Genomic DNA, 21,127 nt, shown 5'->3' with positions numbered 1-21,127 from the left:
ATTATCAGCATTATAACTACCTTTGATTTTTCCTCCCACCTTACTATCTAGATCCAGTGAATCACACCAAGCCTTATTAATTTTATTTTCCAAATTTCTTTCAGATCTGCCCCACTTCCAAGCTCACTGCCACTGCCCTGTCTCTAACTCCCTAATCCCTAATCTGTTCAAACTCCCTAATCAGTCAAGAATTGTCTTCTTAAAATACAGAGAAGGATCATCATGTTCCTAAAAACGCATCACCACTAAAGGTCAGTTAGCAAGGCATACAAATTCCTCTGTGCTGTAGTCTCAGTTCCCTCTTCCTGTCTTATCAGTTACTCTCTCCATATACCACTAACACTCCTCTCCTCAAAAAACGACGACTCCAGGGGGCTTCCCTGGTGGCGCAGTGGTTGAGAGTCCGCCTGCCAATGCAGGGGACACGGGTTTGTGCCCCGGTCTGGGAAGATCCCACATGCCGCGGAGCGGCTGGGCCCATGAGCCATGGCCGCTGAGCCTGCGCGTCCGGATCCTGTGCTCCGCAACGGGAGAGGCCACAACAGTGAGAGGCCCGCGTACTGCAAAAAAAAAAACAAAAAAAAAACCCAAAACACATAGTCTGCTTTACACTAACTATGTATCATTCTTGACAAGAAATATGTAAATAACCGAAATGCATGGATTTGCCAACTCTTCTTGGTGCTCAAATACCCACATATCAAAGTAAATAGGACAAATGACTACTTCACTCTCTCCTGCTCCTCTCATCTAGCTAGGTCTGCTCTAAGACCAAATGATCAGATGATAGTTTACTTTATTAAATAATCCAGGAGAACCAAGAGCTTAGCTATTTTTCACTAAAAGTAGTGACCAAAGATAGAATTATGAATAACAACAACTAATTCAGCTAACTTTACTGATAACTAAATATATGCCATAGATTGTGCCAAGTGTCTTATAAACACTATCTCATCTAATCTTCACAATAATCTTATAGAATAGGGATAAGCGTTAACATTCCTATTTTAAAGATGAGGAAACAGAGGTTCAGAGAAGCTGGTAATTTGTCTAAAGTTAATAGCAATTAATTAGCAGAGTTAAGATTAAAATAGAGTTGTCTCATTTCTGAGCTTGATATTAGGAATATTGTAACGTTTCTCATAGGCATGGTGGTGCAATTTATATAGTTCTTAAATTGGTAGGAATTTCTGATTCTTTTACCAAAAATAACAACATTATTGAATTCCAGGCAGAGGAATCAGCAGGTGCAGACTATGAAGCAAGATGCTTAGTTTGTTTAACGGCTCAGCAAGGGGACCAGTTTGGCTAACAAAGACAGCCTGGAGAACGTGGAGAAAATGACATCAGAGAGGTAACAGAGGGTCAAACCATAGCCTGTAGGCCACCAAAACTCTGGTTTCTAAATGCATTATAAACCCACTGGAGGGTGAAGGGCTTTGAATTAAAATGTGATGTTATTCCACTTGCAATACTTTAAAAGGATCATTCTGGCTGCTGTGCAGAAAACAGATGGGGGGAAGAGGATGGTTATGGTTAGAATGATTCCAACTGCAATAATTTCAGTGAAGAACAGTGTCCAGGATCAGGGAGAAATGAAAGAGGTGACGAAACAGTTAGATACTGGATATATTCTAAAGGATAAGCCAAGAGAAATCTTGAGGATTCTGTTGTATGTTTATGAAATAAAGGTTATAGCGAAGAAGAAAAGCCATGCCATAAATAAGCCACCACAAATATTTTAAAAAATTATATCCTTAAATAGCTGATTCTTTAATGATCAAATAACAAAGCTAATGAAACTTTTTCCATGCTGTAAATAAGACCATGAAGATGTCACTGAATGTCACTACCAGTATATTATAATGATATGAAATCTTCAGCAATGTCTTCAAAACTACTCCAAACGTGAAGAAAAATATGTTAAATGTACTAATTAATCAACATTCCATTCTATATACTATAAAACTACATAACACTAGCCTAACACAGGGCTAATTTTCTCTGCTATTGAAAAAGTTTAATACAAACACTAAAGCCACTCAAGATAAAAGCATTCCTTAAACATCTGTGGCAGAAGGCTAAAAAAGAAATGTAGTGACAAAATTAAAAAGAGACAAAAGAGATTATAACCACATCAATAACCAAAGTGTTAATAAAACAAATCATTTAAGTTTTATTATTCAAATACAAAATTTTTTTTTATTCTTATAAGTCATAGGAATTTTTGTTTATGTGAAAAATAAAGACAATGCCAAGGCTAAAGTTACAGTCATTCAAATAAATAACATTCACTGGTCCATCAAGAAGGACAAGCTGAATAAACTACAATGACACTGCACAATAGAGTACTAAATACTACACCTGAAGAGAACAATGAGAAATAGCTCTATAACCCACTATATAGTGGTCTCCAGGATAGACTGTTAAGTGAAAAAAGAAAACTGGAGAAATAGTGTATGATAGTCTTTCATTTATCTGCAAAGAGGGAATAATACTTATATTAAAACACAAACTGGGATAAAATATAAAATTTAAAAATGTTACCCATAGGAAATAGGGTGGTAGAGTAGGGACTGCTGTTAGAACCTGGTATTTTATGTAAATTATAAAACAAAATTAAACTAAACAAAAAACAAACTTAAACAGTGAACTTAATGGTATATCTAGTTAGTGGCATAACCAAACAGGAAAGAATTATTCCAAGTGACTTCAGCACACACAGTAATTTGATGGTATATTCCAAGTGGGATACCATAAGGACAAAAAGAAATGTCACCCCCCTCACCCCTGCCAAAAAAACGAAAACAAAACCCCAAACTTCAAACTGCTTTCAGTAATCATTATTATTGTGGTACTGTTATAAGCAATCTAATGTATATGTAATATATGATGAAGCAAATGAGTATTATGTGTTATTTTAATTCTACAGTTCTTGGCAACAAAGTAGGGGAGAAAGGAAATATTGATATAAGATTGAAGAGGTTAAAGAAAGACACCCTGATGCTGAATTTGAATTTGAAAGAATGATCAATGCAGCAGCAATGAGCACTTCTAGCACCCATTACAAGGAACAGGTTTCCTTAGAGAAATGGCAATTCCAGACCCAGGGCAGGAAACATAAAAGATGAGTCTGGAACATTTTTATACTACTGAAGAGCAAGGAAGCTTTTAAAGATCACTTTATTTGGTCATGTCCCAAGGTCTTAGAAGCCAACATGAAGAGACTCTTGTAGACCAAAGATGGTACAATTTACTAATCAATAAGGGCAATAACTGCAATGGATTGAAATACATCAAGTACGTTTAAATGCATGTGCTCAAGTTATTTAGATCTCAAAAAAATCAATTAGTCCTTTTTGAGGGTAACTAGTAAACCAACTCATTATTTTAAAAATCAGTATATGCAGGGAAAGAATAAAGAATATATCCTGTTTTCCTATAAAACTTGTACAAGGGGTAACCAAATAGTAGATATGAGGCAGTTTCCTTTACAAAAATATTTCAGCTAATAAAAAAGAAAGACAAAGTTTAAATGCTGCCATCGTAAAACTCCTATGTCTTCATCTAATTATTTCTTCATCTCATTATTCTTTTATCTATTATTTCTTTATTTTATTTGTTATTATTTCTTGGTTATTGAAAGCCAAGTCAGAGGACTTGGTTTTCAATGTTTTGCACATAATTTAAATATATAATTCAGTTATACTTAATGGCTAGAGTTATAATTAACCAATCATTATAGACTGGAACAATAAATTGAATACATAATTTCTTGGGCTCCATAATCATTCTAGTATGTCCAGAAGTCATAGTTCTAGTATGTCAATTTTACTTCTAGTCCATAGCCCAATGACATTCAACTACAACTTTTAGGGAAGAATACCTTGATGTGACAGTGAGAATTTTATACTGCCTGTATTAGTTTGCTAGTATTACCATAACAAAATACCATAGACAAAGTGGCTTAAACAATAGAAATTTATTTTCTCATAGTTCTAGAGGCTGGAAGACCAAGATCAGGGTGTTGGCAGGTTTGGTTTCTTCTGCGGCTTCTCTCCTTGGCTTACAGATGGCCACCTTCTAACAGTGTCCTTACATTGTCTTTTCTCTCTGTGTGCAAGACCCTGGTGCCACTTTTTGTGTCCAAATTTCCTCTTATAAAGATACAGTAAGATTGGATTAGGGCCCACCCTAAGGGCCTCATTTTAATTTAATCATCTCCATCTATACAGTCACATTCCAAGGTTCTGGGGCTTAGGCCTTCAACATATGAATTTTGTGGGGACATGATTCAGAGCGTAACACTGTCAATTCAGCACCCCAAAGGAAGAGAATAATGTTAATGCGTACATTTCAATATCTGACCCATCAGTAAATAGTAAAACAATGCATATACTGACCATTAACACTATGCTCCCCAAACTCACTTCATTTATTCTTCCTCTAATCCACTCTGGTGAAGGGGCATTATTAAACAATCTCTATTTTTGGTTTTCCCTAAGACTTCTACCTTATTCATAGCAGGGAGATGTTGAAAGTAATTATTTTGGTGAAAATGTGAGAAAATTGAGCCAGAATATGAAGAGCTATCATTCATCTATTCACTTGGCTTTTGCTAGGCTAGAGACCAGATGTGAAATTGTTAATTGTCTAGAAACTAAACTGCAACCTCACATTCTTTGTTCTACTGTCTCCAATAGAGGTCAAAAATTTAGAACTCGCTGTATCCTACCTTATCATCCACAAATCCTCATAGTGAACTATCTGTGCTTCACTGTTTTGTTTTACCTCTCAGTTCAATAGGGTTGAATTAGTACTATTCTGTGCAAAATGTAGTTGGTAAAGAAGCATGTAAACAACTGATATGTTAGAGATGATGATGAATCAGCCAGGAACATTAGAAGGGTTTCTGGAAGAAGTGATTCTAACATAAGCTGCTGAAGTCTGGTAGTAGCTGGTCAAGTAAAGAAATGAGGCAAATGAATCACTATGAGCAAAGACACAATGACATGAACCAGCAGGGAATGCTGGGGAACTGAAAGTAGTCTATATTGACAGAGTAAAAAATGTAGAAAGCAATATGAGAAACAAGAGCTAGGAAGAAGCCAGATCATTCCCATTTTATAAATAATATTAATCATAGAGGCTAAGTAGCTCAGCCAAGGGCACAAAGGTAGAGAATGGCAGAACCAGGATTTGCAAACAACTTTAACTCCAAATACATCACTTACCAGAGTGACCCCATGGTTTATAACTGTTGTCTCTACGTCATTAATAGGGCCTTCCTTTACCCTATAAATGCTCTGATTTGGGAGGTATCTTTCACCCTATCTCTTAAGCCACCATGCTATATGTTTTCTAGACCCAAGAAAACTAGGATTTTGGATTTCATTAACTTCTCTCACTCATTAGTGAAATTAATTACTGAAAGAGATAATGCTGGTGAAAATAATCATGCATTTAGAAGGGTTTCAGGCAATCATCACCTAACAAATAGCCCAGTATATACGAGAGTTGAACGGTCTTTTATAAAAATATTATCATTATTTAAAAAAAAGAATCTCAGAGGGCAGAAAGAGCGAAAAAGGAAAAGTCATCATTCTTTTAATTTTAATTTTGTTCAAAAAAACTATAAATTTAAATATAGTTGACCCTTGAGCAACATGAGGGTCAGGGGTGCTGACTTTCCCTGCAGTTAAAAATCTGTGAATAACTTATAGTTGGCCCTCCACATAAGCAGACCCCCTGTACCTGTGGTTCCTCAGTATTCCTGGTTCCACAACAGCGGATTCAACCAACTGCAGATCACGTAGTACCGAAGTATTTACTGTTCAAAAAAATCCATGTATAAGTGGAACCACGCAGTTCAAACCTGTGTTGTTCAAGGGTCAATTATACTTCAGTTATACCACAGCCATTAATGCCATAAATGCCTATATAAAGGTAGTTAGATCAGCAAAACTATAGTCAACCTTGGTCAAAATAGGTCATTTTTGTTTGTATAAGTCCTATGAAACACATATTCCGTATCCCACCTTCCAAAAAGAAGAAAAGTTGTAGTTACTCTACTGAAACTATTAACACCTGCAGCAGACTGCCCAACCCTCCTCACACTTATTTTCTGGCATTAAAAAAACTGAATATGCCAGATACTTGCTTCTCCCAGCAAAGACATGGGCAAATTACCAAGCCCAGGCCAACATAAGTCCCTTAAGGGGAAATCTGCTATAGTCAGAGGGCTCTCTAGGGAAGGTTTCCCTCCTTGACAGTCACAGAATATGGAGAAGATACTTTCCACTCCCCAACCACTTTTTATTTTGCTCTTGGATGTGCATATGTAAAAACACAATTCAGGAGTTGTGGCAAACATCTTGTAACCAGGAGGGAACAAGGCTAAGAATAAAGTCTATATTTGGGAAAGGCAGAAGAAAACACCTGAAGACTCCAAGCCCTGATGACAGCGCTGAGCAGCTTAATGCCCTTCCTCTAAACTATGTATTATCCTGTACAACAAGTACGCTTTCTCTTTACGTCAGTTTAAGTTTGATACTGTTACTGCATCTAAAATCATCCCAACTGACACAATGGGTTGTTAATCAAGTCTACAAGAGGCAATTATTCAGGACAATTATTACTGTCTTTTCAAACTCAGAAGTATGAATTAAAAAGGAAACACAGGATTACACATCTGAAGAAAGAAGCCGGGTTTTCATTTTCCCAAAAAGATAAAAGAGATAATGGTCAAAAGTTAATACATACTGAGTATTTCCTATGTGCCAGGAACTATACTTGGTGGGTTATCTCAGTTAACCCTCACAACAAACCTAGAAAATATTATTCCCATTCTACAGAGGAGAAAGCTGACAATTATAAAAGTTAAGCAACTTGCCCAAGGTCATACCCCTTGAGAGTGGTTGAGGAAGCCTTCATAATCCACATTAGTTGACTTAAGAACCTAAGTACCAAATATTTAAGGACAGCTGAAGATAAATGCACCTTAGCTATTTTTTTCTATGAAGATGAAATCCAAGCCCTTTGTTGAGCATGAAAAGAACAGAAAGGAATAAAGAGAACCACAATTAAAATTATGAATAACCACTGTTGATTTACAATGGCAAAAAGAATCCTTCATTTTACACATAAAGAAATCAAAGCCCAGAAAGAGGAAACAAATTATCAAAAGGTGTAGCGCAGTCAGTGTTAGAGTCAAATAGCTCAGATTTTCTGATTCCCAGAGCACTTTTCATTTCACCGAACACTGCCTCTCCTTTAAACTGGTATACTGTATCTCCAATACACATGGGGGCTGGGGGGGGGGCGGGCAGTGTATGTGTGCATGAAATGTACAAAGAAATAAAACTATGAAGACTTACTAAGAGAGATTCACAGAGTAGGACTACCATATTTATTCAATATTTATTAGCTGATAAGCTTTGATGCGAGCAGATAGACAATAAAAATGTTTATGGTGCTGGATACACAGCAACAAGAAAAAATAATTTGATGAAAAAATTATTTTGTCAGGATATGTATACTTCCTTGTTAAATTTTTCAAGAATCAAATTTTCTCAGAAAGTACTCCCCTATTAAAGGTATTTAAGAATACAATGACTATTTTTCAATAAATTTTCATGTTTTTAGAAAACAATCTTAATAAAAACTAAGAATATACTGAATAAGGAGAATTATGTATCATATTCTTTCTTTAGCAAAGTAACCTAATTCAGAATTGTTAATTTCCCCTAACAATTCATGATTACATAGGGATATACTAGATTGCTAAATATTAACCTTGAATCATTTGACAATACATATACTCAAAAGAAAAGGAGATGGGGCTGGAGAATGTGTACAATTACTCATATCAATTCAAAGTACCAAAAGTCAAAGATGGTAGGGAGACAAGAAGATGATCTCACACCAAGAGACAATATTTGGATTCCCATGATCTACTTATTCTCTTTCCTGGGAAGAATAATTTTTATGAATTAAGGTAATATAAGAGTTCACTCACTTATCTATAACAACAATTTCTATAAAATCTCAAGTCTCTAAATAGTATTTGGATAAAAACAAACACAGAACTAGCTTACTCTGCAATATCAAGATATCCACAAGAAGCAGCTGCATGTAGTGGTATCCAGCCTTCATTATCAGGTTGATTAATATTTGCTCCATTTTCTACCAGAAACTTCACCATATCAACATTGTCATCAATGCAAGCCTAAAAACAAAACAGAAAGCAGGATTAGAAAAATTTTGAATCAATACTCCCAACAACACATCAATAGAATAAAATTCCTATTTTGAAGCTTTTATAACATATTTTCTATAAGGTAGTCTCTTGCCATCTTGATTGTACTGCTATGAAGTAGGCCAATGGTACTACCTAAATTTTAATAGTCCTTGCTTAGATACCCATATAACAATACTGTATGTGACTAGACATTTTATGCCAACTTGAGGAAAACAAGTACATGTCAACATGGAAACAATCAAAACATTATAATTAAGTACCAATAATATCCTCTATAGCAGTGGTTCCCAAACTGTGGTCTGTTCAGGGAGTGGGATCCCTTCAGGGAGGTGACAAGGTCAAAACTATTTTCAAAATAATACTAAGATGGTATTTCCCCTTTTCACTGTGTTGACATGTGCACTTGAGGATGCAAAAGCACTAGTGGTAAATATGTTTCTGTCTAAGAATAAATCAAGGCAGTGGCAAAAAAACCAAAAAAAAACACCCCACAGCACTTTACTGTCCTTGTATTCACCACTCTGCACTCACAGGTTTTTTTTCTTTCCCAAGCTATTTTTACTTATGAATGTCCTTGACAATGCAGTAAAAACTATAAATTTTATTAAATTTTGACTCTTGAATATACATCTTTTAAATACTCTGTGGAATAAGACAGGAAGCATGCATAAAGCATTTCTTCCAAATATAATGACTGCCCTGAGGAAAAACACTTGTGCAATTAATTTGCAAGCCGATCTAGCCACTTTTTCCATGGAACATCATTTTTAAAAAAATTTTTTATTGGGGTATAGTTGACTTACAATGCTGTGTTAGTTTCAGGTGTACAGCAAAGTGAATCTGTTATACATATACATATATCCACTCTTTTTTAAAAATTCTTTTCCCATATAGGCCATTATGGAATATATTTTTACTTAAATGGCAAACTATAGTTAGTCTAACTTGGATGTTGGCAGAAATTTTCTTGAAAATGAACAAAGTCTGTCAAAAAAAACTAACAGTATTTGTTGCCAATGATAAAATTCAAGCTTTCAGGAGTAAATGAATTAGTTATTTTAATTAAAAAATGCCATTTATATAACATGGGTAAAGTATTGCTTTAATTCATTTAAAAATGAATTAATGAATATATAGAGTCCTCTGTTTTACCCTCTAGTACTGTATTAATATATACAACCCACAGAAACAAAGCTCTTTGAAGTCCTTCATAATTTTTAAGAGTATAAAGGGGTCCTAAGATGAAAAATTTTGAGAACCGCAGCCTATAGTAAATAAGAAGGGAACTTTTTTCAATGCTTACTTTGTGCCAAGTAGTATGATTGGTGCTTTATCTAGTTTACTGATTTGTATATATTATCCTCACAAAATCCCTCATGAGAATGGGAATTTTGCTGTATCCCCAGCACCTTTCACCATTCTTTGCATGTGGTAGGGGCTCAATAAATGAATAAATGAACAAGAAAGCTAAGATTCAAAGAGATCAAGTAGCCTGAATAAGCCACAGAGATGGGAAATGATAGAGCTGAGATTCTATCACAAATGTTCAGATTCCAAAAAATAAGCTCCTTCCACACTTAACACCATATCCACAGATGTTCCTATTTCAGCAACTATTTCTCACCTATTTTGCAGTCTCTGAAACAGGATATCATACACTCTAGGCACTTAATAAGTGCTTGCTGTATAAATAAAACCAATTTTCCTTTATCTATCACAGAAGCAAAAGAAAACAGTTTTAGTAGCTTTTTCCTAGGGGGGAAAAAATGACAAAGTTGGTGTCAAGAAAAGCACTAAGGACAAAGTACTTTACGCCTAAAGTGGAAAAACACTGACAAGTGTTTGGCTGTAGGCTCTAGTTCTGGCTCTGCCACAGATTTTATAGCTGTGAACAAGTAATTTAAACTTTTGGGGCTCTGTCTTTCAAGTGGAGGATTACATATGTGGGTTACATATGTGGGTTACATATCTCTAAAATTCCCTAACATATTTAACATTCTTATATATCCATGATTCTTCCCTTTGGAACAAGTTACAGGCAATCTGAAGGCAAGATCCCAAAGTGCCCAAACAGTACTTTACACATAGCAAATGGTAAATGAGTATATATAAACAACATTCATATAAAGTTTAAGTATATACTGCTTGGGAAAAGAACTGTGTTTTTCAAGGAGCAGTGGTTAAAGGGTAGGAGAGATTTGAGAACCACAGCTATCTAATAACAAGAAACATCAAAATTCTACTGTATTATGAAGTAGTTTATAAAATGTTATTTGAGATAGCTAATGACTCACAGTGGCTTGAAATAATATTACATCTATTTATAAGTTTAAGCATTAATTTTCCTTGAGAAAAGATATTAATTTGTATTCTCCTCTCTCTCAACCTCTTTTAATTCCTACACGCTCCAAAACAGTATTCTGATTTTATCATTGATATAAAAATATAAAACTCTACCTGATAAATGTTTTCTAATACAAATATGATTACTGTTTTTAAAAAATGGAGAAAAACATTAAAACAAGAAATTATAATATATATGGGAAATGCTCACAATATATTTAGTTTTTTAAAAAGGATACAAATCAGTTTGCCTAATATGATTCTAATTTTACTTTAAAATCTACACAAAAGACTAGAAGAATATATAAGTTAATAGTCATTATCATTGGTTGTGTGACTATGAATAATTTTTATTCTTTAAATTTTTCTTTATTTTCAAAATGTGTACAATGAATAGGCAGTGTTTACATAAAAAGAAAATCTAAGCCTTGATTCTTAAATGAAAAATATTAAATCTACTGTATGGATATGGAGAAAAAACTAATTGCTGATAAAGTGTAAAGTTCATATAACCCCTTCAGAAAACCACTTGACAGTATCTACTGAAGTTATATAGAATTGATAAATAAATGGGGTGGGATGTATGTATATATGGGGAGAGTCTACTCATGTAATAGAATCCTATACATCAATGAAAGAAGAACAACAAACAAAAAGAACAAACTAATGCTACCTTCAACAACATGGATAATCCCTGCAGACATAATACATGAGCGAAAAAAAGTAGACACAAAGGATACAAACTGTAAATTTCCAGGCAAAACTAATCCCTGGTTATAAAGCTCAGAATCCTGGTAAATTTGTGGGGAAATAATAGGAGGGGCACGAGGGAGCTTTTTGGAAGACTGGAAATGTTCCCTACCTTTCTGATTTTTTACATAGGCGTACATATATGTAAAAATTCACTGAATTATATGCTGTGTACTTCATTGTATGCAAATTATACCTCATTTAAAAAAAAGAAAAAGAAAAAAATAGGCTACCATGTATTAAAAGCCTACTGTATATTATCTCCAGTATAAAATACTTTATCTTTCTCTAAATTGCACATGCTAAAACATGTCTTCCTTTAATTTCTATCCCCTGCCTCCCGAGGCTCCATGTATCAAATATGCCCAAATTCTCACATATTCTTTTATAGGCTAAGTATCCCTAATTTCTCTGGCTATTCCTCATATTATATATGCTAAAAATTATATATGCTAAGGCCCTAGAAATACAATGAAGGGAAAAGATCACATAGTATAGGAGGCTAGTCCATAAACAACAACGTAAGGGTATAAGAGCAGTGGGTAGAAAGTACTAAAATATCTTTGGGAACATAAAGAGATCTTGTGATTAAGACAGTCCATAAAGGAGAATACATTTGAGCAAGGTTTTGAAGATTACATAGTTGTTGTTCAATTTGCAATTCAACTAGAAGGAACTTCACTGAGCAGATGCACTATGACTTAAACAATGTATGAAATAAATGAACAGAAAGTCATCCAGTGGTAGATAGTATCTGCAAGTTATAAAACAGAATAAGGCTAGGTGGTAAGAGGTCTGAATGTATTGCAGGTAAAAAAATCTGAACATAACGCAAAGATGACAGGATTTGACATTAGAGGTGGTTTTCAACCTACTTTCTAATCCTACTCATCAAGAAAACCTGCTACACTCCCATCAGTAATAGTGGCTCAATTCAGCAGTAGGAGTAAGTAGGAGAAAACACTGTAGAATTTCAGGTAGTTGATGTTTGAAAAACCTATTCAGAGTTTAAAAGCAGAGGGGTGACATGATCAGATCAGTATTTCAGAAAGATTACTGGAAGTGGTATGAAGAGAGAAGAGCCTGAACTGAGCAACACCAGTTACTCAGAATGGATATTAAGAGAAATCTGGGAGAAAATGTACAAGGCTTAATTAAAGATTGGATATGAAGGGCGAGGGACAGGGAGAGGTCATTCAGGAAAACAAATACCACACATTCGAAAAGCAGGTTGGAGGAAGAAAGATAACTTTAGTTTTGGATATGCTGAATTGATTATAGGTGTCTGTATACTTATCTAACGATGCATATCCAGTAGCCACCTGAATATGCAGATCTAGAGCTTAAAAATGAATGTGGGATAAAAATATCTATTTGGGAATTACCTGCATTAAGGTAATAATTAAAATAATGGGACCTAAAATCACTCAGGGAAAGAATGTAGAGAAGTGATTTCTATGAAAATAGTAAGAGAAAGGTTAAAATTAAATTATAATCAGTATATTCTACTTGGAGGACAAAGACATTTGTGGTATTTTATTCAGTCAGTTACAGAGAGTTCTCAAGAAGCTCATCATCTAGTATGGAAGACAAATACACAAGTAAATAAAAATATCAAAATGAATATGATAAATATAGTTATATGGCTGTACACTTCTTACCATGGAAGCCAAGTAGAGAAGAACTAAAGAAGAATGGTTGTAGTCAGGTAATACTTCCTGGAGGAGGCTCTACACCTGAACTTAACATATGAACAAGTAACAAACACTTCCTGGTATATGAAGATGCAAAATCACATATGGGGAGGATAAAGGTAGGGCAGGATTCAGAACAGAGTCTTATTTGCCATCTTATGAGTAATTCTTTGACAGTGAAGATAAAAGATCCTCAGAACAAATGGTTAATTTTTAAAGTTTCTCCATTTTAAGAAGGTGACTGCCCTGGCTCTTTGAAAAAATTAACATATAGGAATAGCTATTCCCCAGTAAATGAAATGTTGCTGATTTTGATTTTAAATGTTTGTTTTTAAGTCAGTATAACTTAAGAAACATCAAATACCTAAAAGCAGTTAATACCTAAAATAACTAAAGCAGTTAATGTTAAATGTGCTTGGGCCTTTATTTTGTTTAAATGTAGTAAGTTTTTGAAATGTTTAAATATAAATTAAATGCCAAAAACATCATTGTAAAACATATATTATAAAGGAATCTTAAGTTTGTGTTGTAAATTGTTCAGTGTTCTCCTGAATATTTACAAAGCATACACAACAAACTGGCAGACATGCCCATGAAAATATTGTTGCTAAGAGAATCAAAAGCTAACACATGCAGCACATTAAGAGATACATGACTTGCTGACTTGAAATATCTGACTAAATATGGTCAGTCTATTAAGCCATATATGGAAAGAAACAGAGTGACTCAAATATACTTCTAAAATCTTATCTGACATGATTTATCTTGAGTTTTTCTTAAATACATATTCCGAGCCATTACCAGTAACAGATGATTGTGTGAAGACACTTTTGTCATTTAATCCCAGGTACAGGCAGCTTTGTCAACTTGAACTATAAACTATCTCAATAAACTAGTTCAAGTACATAAAACATCTGTTTTTATTGAAAAGGGGGCCTAGTTATTTTTCTCAGCAAGTTAGCGCAAGGACAACCTTTGTTCCCCACTCATGTTTAGGAAAAAGCTCAAAAGTCTAATAACAAAGAATTGAATTATAAAGGGGCTACACAAAGTTGGCTCTAAGAAGACAGAGTCCATGCCTTAAAGACAGATTCTGGGTGAGGCACGTGGAGTTGAAAAATCATTAAATTTCATTCCTAGAAGAGATAAAAACAAATGTGTTTAGCAACCATTCAATTCAATTGAGTAAAATCACAATTACAAAATAAACAGCATTTGAAATAAATTCTAACACTGTTATATTCCTTTTCATGAACAGACTCTAGAGCCAGATTGTCTGGGATTAACCCAGTTCTGCCAGTAGGATGGTTGTTGTTGGGCCTATTATATAACATCCTGTGTGCCACAATTTCCTCTGGAAAATGAGGACAACAATAGTACCTACTTCAAAAGTTTACTATGAGAGGTATATGAATTAATATATAAATCACTTAGAGTAGTATCTGTCGAATAGTAGGTACTATTATGTTTATATCAATACATAATCCAAATGTTCAATCATCCCCCATTAAAATCTTTTTCTTTTTCAATTCTCATCTAAAACTTACTATTTCATCCCTTTAAAATTACAAAACAAAGTTAAATGGTGGAGACTTGTCAAATATTCTTTGTAGTACCACTTTTGGTAAAAGTCCTATCTACTAATGATTTCTAAGAGGATGATTAAATTTTAAAAGATGCATTAAGAAAATTTTAGGGAAAAAAAAAAAAAAAAGAAAATTTTAGGGATCAAACCTCCTTCCAACAAACTTTTACATGTAGAAGTTTTAAATAAGCTCATTCATACAAATTACATACAACACAAGAGAGTAAAACAAAGGAAAAGATTTAGTTGTATAAATGTAATTATACCAACTTAGGTGAAAATATAATTATAGTCAATTAGATGAAATGCTTACAATTTGCACCTAATCATTACTAACACAGTTAATTACTGAAAGGTAAAAGACAAATTAATCTGAATACAGAAGTTCTCTAAAACAATTTCTACTTCCTTGAAACAACTCTTTATGACTCTTAGCAAGGAAAACTCAGTTCTACTCAACTGATAGGAACAGAAATTTGTAGATATACCAGAAAATAGTCCATGCCCTAAGCATTCAGGGTGACACAGATGTCAGTGAGTATGTGTAAAGAGGAAGTAAACTGGAGATGTCCAAACAAGTTTTTGTTCTATTTTAAAGAAAACTTGGACATATCAAAGGAGGAATCACAGGTGTAGTTTATACAAGAAAAATAATGAAGAACTCCGAGCAGCATTCCCATACTAAACAATAAAAAATATCGATAAATACCTTGGTCTTGCATTGAGACTGGCAAATAAATGAGCATGTACAATCTTAGGAGATCATCTATTATATTTAATAATGAAAACAAGTAAGTTCAGCACTGCATTTTAGTTCAATGATTTTTTTTTTTTTGCCTTTCTTATTTCTTATAAGCAGGTAGGATCTCTAGACATAAAAATAAAGACCTGGCCTTACAATAAATCATATGTTCAAATGATAAAAATGATTGGAAGAATAAAATTCAAAACACAGATTATACACAATGGCTAAACCATGGGAAATTCTCTATTGGGATTAAGAAAAATTCACTTACATAATATATATAGTATCCATAGGAGACACAATGCCTGACAAGGAGAAGATCCAATTTATCTTTGTGGATTGAATGAACTGGACAAGGCAAAAAGACTATAACAAAAATCTGAAAAAACTCTTTTGAGAAAAAATTTCGAGGGGAAAAGTCATTGGTATCTGTGGGAGACTGGTTCCAGTACTCCCTGCAGATACCAAAATCTGTGGATGCTCGAGTCCCTTATATAAAATGGGGTAGTATTTGATTATAACCTACGTACATCCTCCTGTATACTTTAAATCATCTCTAGATTACTTAAAATACCTAATACAATGTAAACGGTTGTAAATACAATGTAAATGTTATGTAAAGAGTTGAAAGCTGGGCTTCCCTGGCGGCGCAGTGGTTAAGAGTCTGCCTGCCGATGCAGGGGCACGAATAGGACACGGGTCGTGCCCCGGTCCGGGAAGATCCCACATGCCGCGGAGCGGCTAGGCCCATGAGCCACGGCCGCTGGGCCTGCGCATCCAGAGCCTGTGCTCCAGGGAGAGGCCACAACGGTGAGAGGCCCGCGTACCGCAAAAAAAAAAAAAAAAGAGTTGAAAGCTTGCTGCAATTTCAACTTTTGCTTTTTGGAACTTTCTGGAATTTTTTTGTGGACTATTTTCAACTCTTGGTTAGTTGAATCCTTGGATGTAGAGGACGGCCAACTATAATCGACACATTGCGTAAACATTCATACTTCATCTAACAAGTACTAAGTATTTGAATAAGAATGCCAAAAACTGGAAACCATAATTATTCCAAGATTAAAACACACCCTTTATCTACTCTTATTACACAGCTGTTATTTCCTTTATTGATAAAGATCTATAAAGTAGTAAGTCAAACCTAGATTTTAGAGGCCAAAGACTTTTATTTGATGACTCAGTAAGGGAAGAATATTACTTCTAGAGTTTAGAATCCTTATGGATATAAAAATGTTAAACGTCAGGATCATTCTTTGACAAATAACTTTTATGGACTGCCTACTATATATAAAGCAATGAGCCAGCCACTTTGGTGGATACAAGGACCAGCAGTAGAGAGTATATTCTTTTTGTTTCCTTTATGCACGCTGCCTGTCATATAACAAGTCCATAATAAATACATGTAAAATGAATCAAAATAAAATGCAAACCTCTCCTTAATGAGCAGGTGCTTATGACCTAGTGTATGTGTACATTAAACTCTACTAAGTACTGTATAAGACATGCTGCCTTTATTACTGTTTCATGTGTTCCAGTCTTTTCTCACTACTGGATTATAATCTCTTAAGAATAGAAATTGTCTTATATATCCCACAATACCTAACAGTGCTACTCAGCAAATTTTTCTTAATGGACTAAAACAATTGATCATGTAGTACTGTTCTCAGGATGCTTATAATCTACTTAGGAAAATAAGATAAGCAGATAAAGAAAAATACTAAGCAATTTAAAAGCAACATAGCATCAGTGCTGGGAAAACTGGACAGCGACATGTAAAAGAATGAAATTAGAACACTACTTAACACCATACACAAAAATAAACTCCAAATGGATTAAAGGCCTAAATGTAAGACCAGACACTATAAAACTCTTAGAGGAAAACACAGGAAAAACACTCTTTGACATAAATCATAGCAAGCTCTTTTTTGACCCACCTCCTATAGTGATGAAAATAAAAAAAAAAAATAAATGGGACCTAATGAAACTTCAAAGCTTTTGCACAGCAAAGGAAACCATAAACAAGACAGAAAGACAACCCTCAGAATGGGAAAAAATATTTGCAAATGAAGCAAGGGACAAAGGATTAATCTCCAAAATATACAAACAGCTCATAGAGCTCAATATCAAAAAAGCAAACAACCCAATCCAAAAATGGGGAGAAGATCTAAATAGACATTTCACCAAAGAAGACATACACATGGCCAAGAGGCACACGAAAAGATGCTCAACATCACTGATTATTTTTAAATTAATTAATTAATTGATTGATTATTAATTGAATTGATTAATTGATTGATTATTTTTGATTAATTAATTGATTGATTGATTGCGTTGGGTCTTTGTTGCTGTGCACAGGCTTTCTCTAGTTGCAGTGAGTGCAGTGTGCGGGCTTCTCATTGCAGTGGCTTCTCTTGTTGCAGAGCACGGGCTCCAGTAGTTGTGGCATGCGGGCTCAGTAGTTGTGGCTTGTGGGCTCTAGAGCACAGGCTCAGTAACTGTGGCGCACGGGCTTAGTTGCTCCACGGCATGCAGGATCTTCCCGGACCAGGGCTCGAACCCATGTCCCCTTCACTGGCAGGCGGATTCTTAACCACAGCACCACCAGGGAAGCCCCCAAATCACTAATTATTAGAGAAATGCAAATCAAAACTATGATGAGGTATCACCTCACGCCTGTCAGAATGGCCATCATCAAAAAATCCAGAAACAATAAATGCTGGAGAGGGTGTGGAGAAAAGGGAACCCTTTTGCACTGTTGGTGGGAATGTAAATTGATACAGCCACTATGGAGAACAGTATGGAGGTTCCTTAAAAAACTACAAATAGAACTACCATATCACCCAGCAATCCCACTACTGGGCATATACCCCAAGAAAACTGTAATTCAAAAGGACACATGTATCCCAATGTTCACTGCAGCACTATTTACAATAGCCAGGACATGGAAACAACCTAAATGCTCAACGACAGATGAATGGATAAAGAAGATGTGGTACATATACACAATGGAATATTACTCAGCCATAAAAATAAACAAAATTGGGTCATTTATAGAGATGTGATGGACCTAGAGACAGTCATACAGAGTGAAGTAAGCCAGAAAGAGAGAAACAAATACCATATATTAACGCATATATGTGGAATCTAGAAAAATGGTACAGATGAACCTATCTGTAGGGCAGGAATAGAGACGTAGACATAGAGAAAAGACATGTGGACACAGGGCGGGAAGGGGAGGGTGGGACGAATTGGGAGATTAGGTTTGACGTAAATACACTACCATGTGTAAAACAGACATCACAGGGAGCTCAGCTCGGTGCTCTGCAACGACCTAGATGGGTGGGATTGGAGGTGGGGGAGGGAGGTCCAAGAGGGAGGGGATATAGGTTATACATATAGCTGATTCACTTCATTGTACAGCAGAAACTAACAAAACGTTGTAAAGCAATTTTACTCCAATAAAAAAAAAATAGTTCACCTCCTAAAAAATAAAAGCAAAATAGCATTAATAAAAGAAAAGTGGGTATGTGAGTAGAGATGAGTTAAAGAAATCTTTTTATACATAATAAATCCTTTGCCAGGTTTCATTACTGTCTGAGCTCTGGAGATAGAAAGCCAGCTACAGGTAGCTGTTTTCCTTGTTGAATTCCTTTATCAGACATGATCACACACTGACCTAGAGGTGTTTAATCAATGAATATATACCAATAAGAAAATAATTTAATTTCAGGGGAAGTAATAAAAGCTTTTACATACTGTTTTATGCAATTCAATTAAATACAACAACAACAACAGGTTACAAGGGAGTATGTATAATACGATTCAATTCTCTTCATTGATATTCCTTTTCAAGACTCTGGAAGAATACATGTATACCTCATTTTATTGTGCTTCACAGATACTGAATTTTCTTACATTGCAGATACTGCATTTTTTTTTTTTTTTTTTTTTTTTTTTACAATCTGAAAGTCTGTGGCAACTCTAGGTCAAGCAAGTCTATCAGTGCAATTTTTACACAGCATTTCCTTACTCTGTGTCTCTGTGTCACATTTTGGTAGTTCTCCGAATATTCCAAACTTTTTAATTATTATTATATTTGTTATGATGGTCTGTGATCAGTTATCTTTGATGTTAATATTGCAAAAAGATTATGACTTGCTGAAGGCTCAGATGATTGCATTTTTAGCAATAACGTATTTTCAAATTAAGGTATGTACACTCTTTTAAAGACATAATGCTATTTCACACTTAACAGACTACAATATAGTGTAAATATAACTATTATAGGTACTAGGAAACCCAAGAATTCATGTGACTTGCTGTATTTGGATATTCACTTTACTGCGGTGGCCTGGAACCGAACCTGCAATATCTCCGAGGTATGCCTCTATATGCCAAAATGTTAATTAACAGAAGTCAAAGTCATTGAGTTATTTTCCAAAAACCTTAAAGGACATAAAATTCTTATGGTTTTCCAAAACAAAAAAGAAAATCACATAGTTGTTAGCTATCTGTTTCTTGATGAATTTCTTCAGTGCTCAGCAAAATAAGTGGTCAATAAATAGCACAGACTCTTCACTAATTCAATAAATATTTATTAAGTGCCCACTACAGCAAGATACCATGCCAGCTGCTAGGAATACACTGGGGAAGGATATAAACCAGATTTCTATACTCATAAAGCTTACACAGTCCAGCAAGCAAGAAAGATAACTAAACAAACAATAACAAGAGGCATGATAAATACTATGGACTTTACTAGAGAACTTAACCTAGATTTAGGAGAAAGAGAGGAGAAATCAGAATATCTGAGAATGGCGTTAAGGAATTTCCACTTTAAAAAGGCTCGCCATCTAAACCGTAAAAACACACTAGATTGAGAACCACTGATATCCCCAGTAACTGAAGCTAGAGAAATAAACAAGGCACAAACAGCATATGTAAAATATGATCAGAAAAGCCTATGTCAAACCTGGAGAGCTATGAGAATTTAATAAAGGAGAGACAAAATAAAGGGAAAGAAAAAATAAAATAAAAATTTAAAATATACATAGGTATGTAAGTAAGAGAAAAATTCAGGTAGAGAAAGCAGTGTGGAAGAAAATGCAACTTGACAAACTAAAGGAAATGCCCCATATTTTGGTGCTACTTAACAACACAAATGAAGAAAACACGATATCAAAAGGTAAGAAGATAAACCCTATTTAACAAAAAATTCAGCCAATTAAAATAAATTCAGAAATCAAGACACAGTGGTCAAAACTCATAACAAGTGAATCAAAAATAATGTAAATATTATAAATTCTAACAAGGTAGAAATATTAATACAGTTAACAAAACAAGATTGGGGAGAGAAGAGCAAAAACGAATGAGTACTGATTTCCTAATCTTTCCTAATGTGTAGTATGATCTTTCTAAAACTGGAACGTGGTTCATAAAAAATCCTATTGCAATGTATTGATATTATGCATAGCCTGTTTTCTTAATCTTAAAGGAATATTTAAGGAAATACTCTGTAGTTATAAAGAAAATTTATCTAAAATTTAACCATTATTTCAGTATTCAGGTTTTTTTCTTTTGGCAAATTAAAGCAAAACTGAATTTTACACATTTTAATTAAAATAGTGTACGTAATATGTCCTTTTAAATAAAAGTATATCAAATAATTTGCACAGAGATTCTAAAATAATGTTTCCTAAATGAATAATGGTTAGTTATGGATAATCAACATCCACTGAGCAGCTATTATT

The 21,127-nt window shown here is 34.5% G+C and overlaps 1 protein-coding gene across 3 annotated transcripts in view; it reads right to left on the bottom strand.

Annotated features, from left to right (window-relative positions):
* The window catches only part of PPP1R12A (protein phosphatase 1 regulatory subunit 12A), a 149,590-nt gene that overhangs the window by 83,406 nt on the left and 45,057 nt on the right, over positions 1–21,127 (bottom strand). For all 3 annotated transcript variants that reach the window (XM_060165131.1, XM_060165132.1, XM_060165133.1), the window contains exon 2: positions 8,097–8,227. In XM_060165131.1, coding sequence (XP_060021114.1) covers positions 8,097–8,227 — 131 coding nt within the window. The remainder of the gene's footprint in view (positions 1–8,096; positions 8,228–21,127) is intronic.

The sequence above is a fragment of the Lagenorhynchus albirostris genome, chromosome 11, assembly GCF_949774975.1.
Source record: "Lagenorhynchus albirostris chromosome 11, mLagAlb1.1, whole genome shotgun sequence".
Taxonomy (NCBI): Eukaryota; Metazoa; Chordata; class Mammalia; order Artiodactyla; family Delphinidae; genus Lagenorhynchus; species Lagenorhynchus albirostris.
The sequence above is the reverse complement of the archived record's forward strand: the minus strand, read 5'-3'. Positions and strand labels throughout refer to the sequence as shown.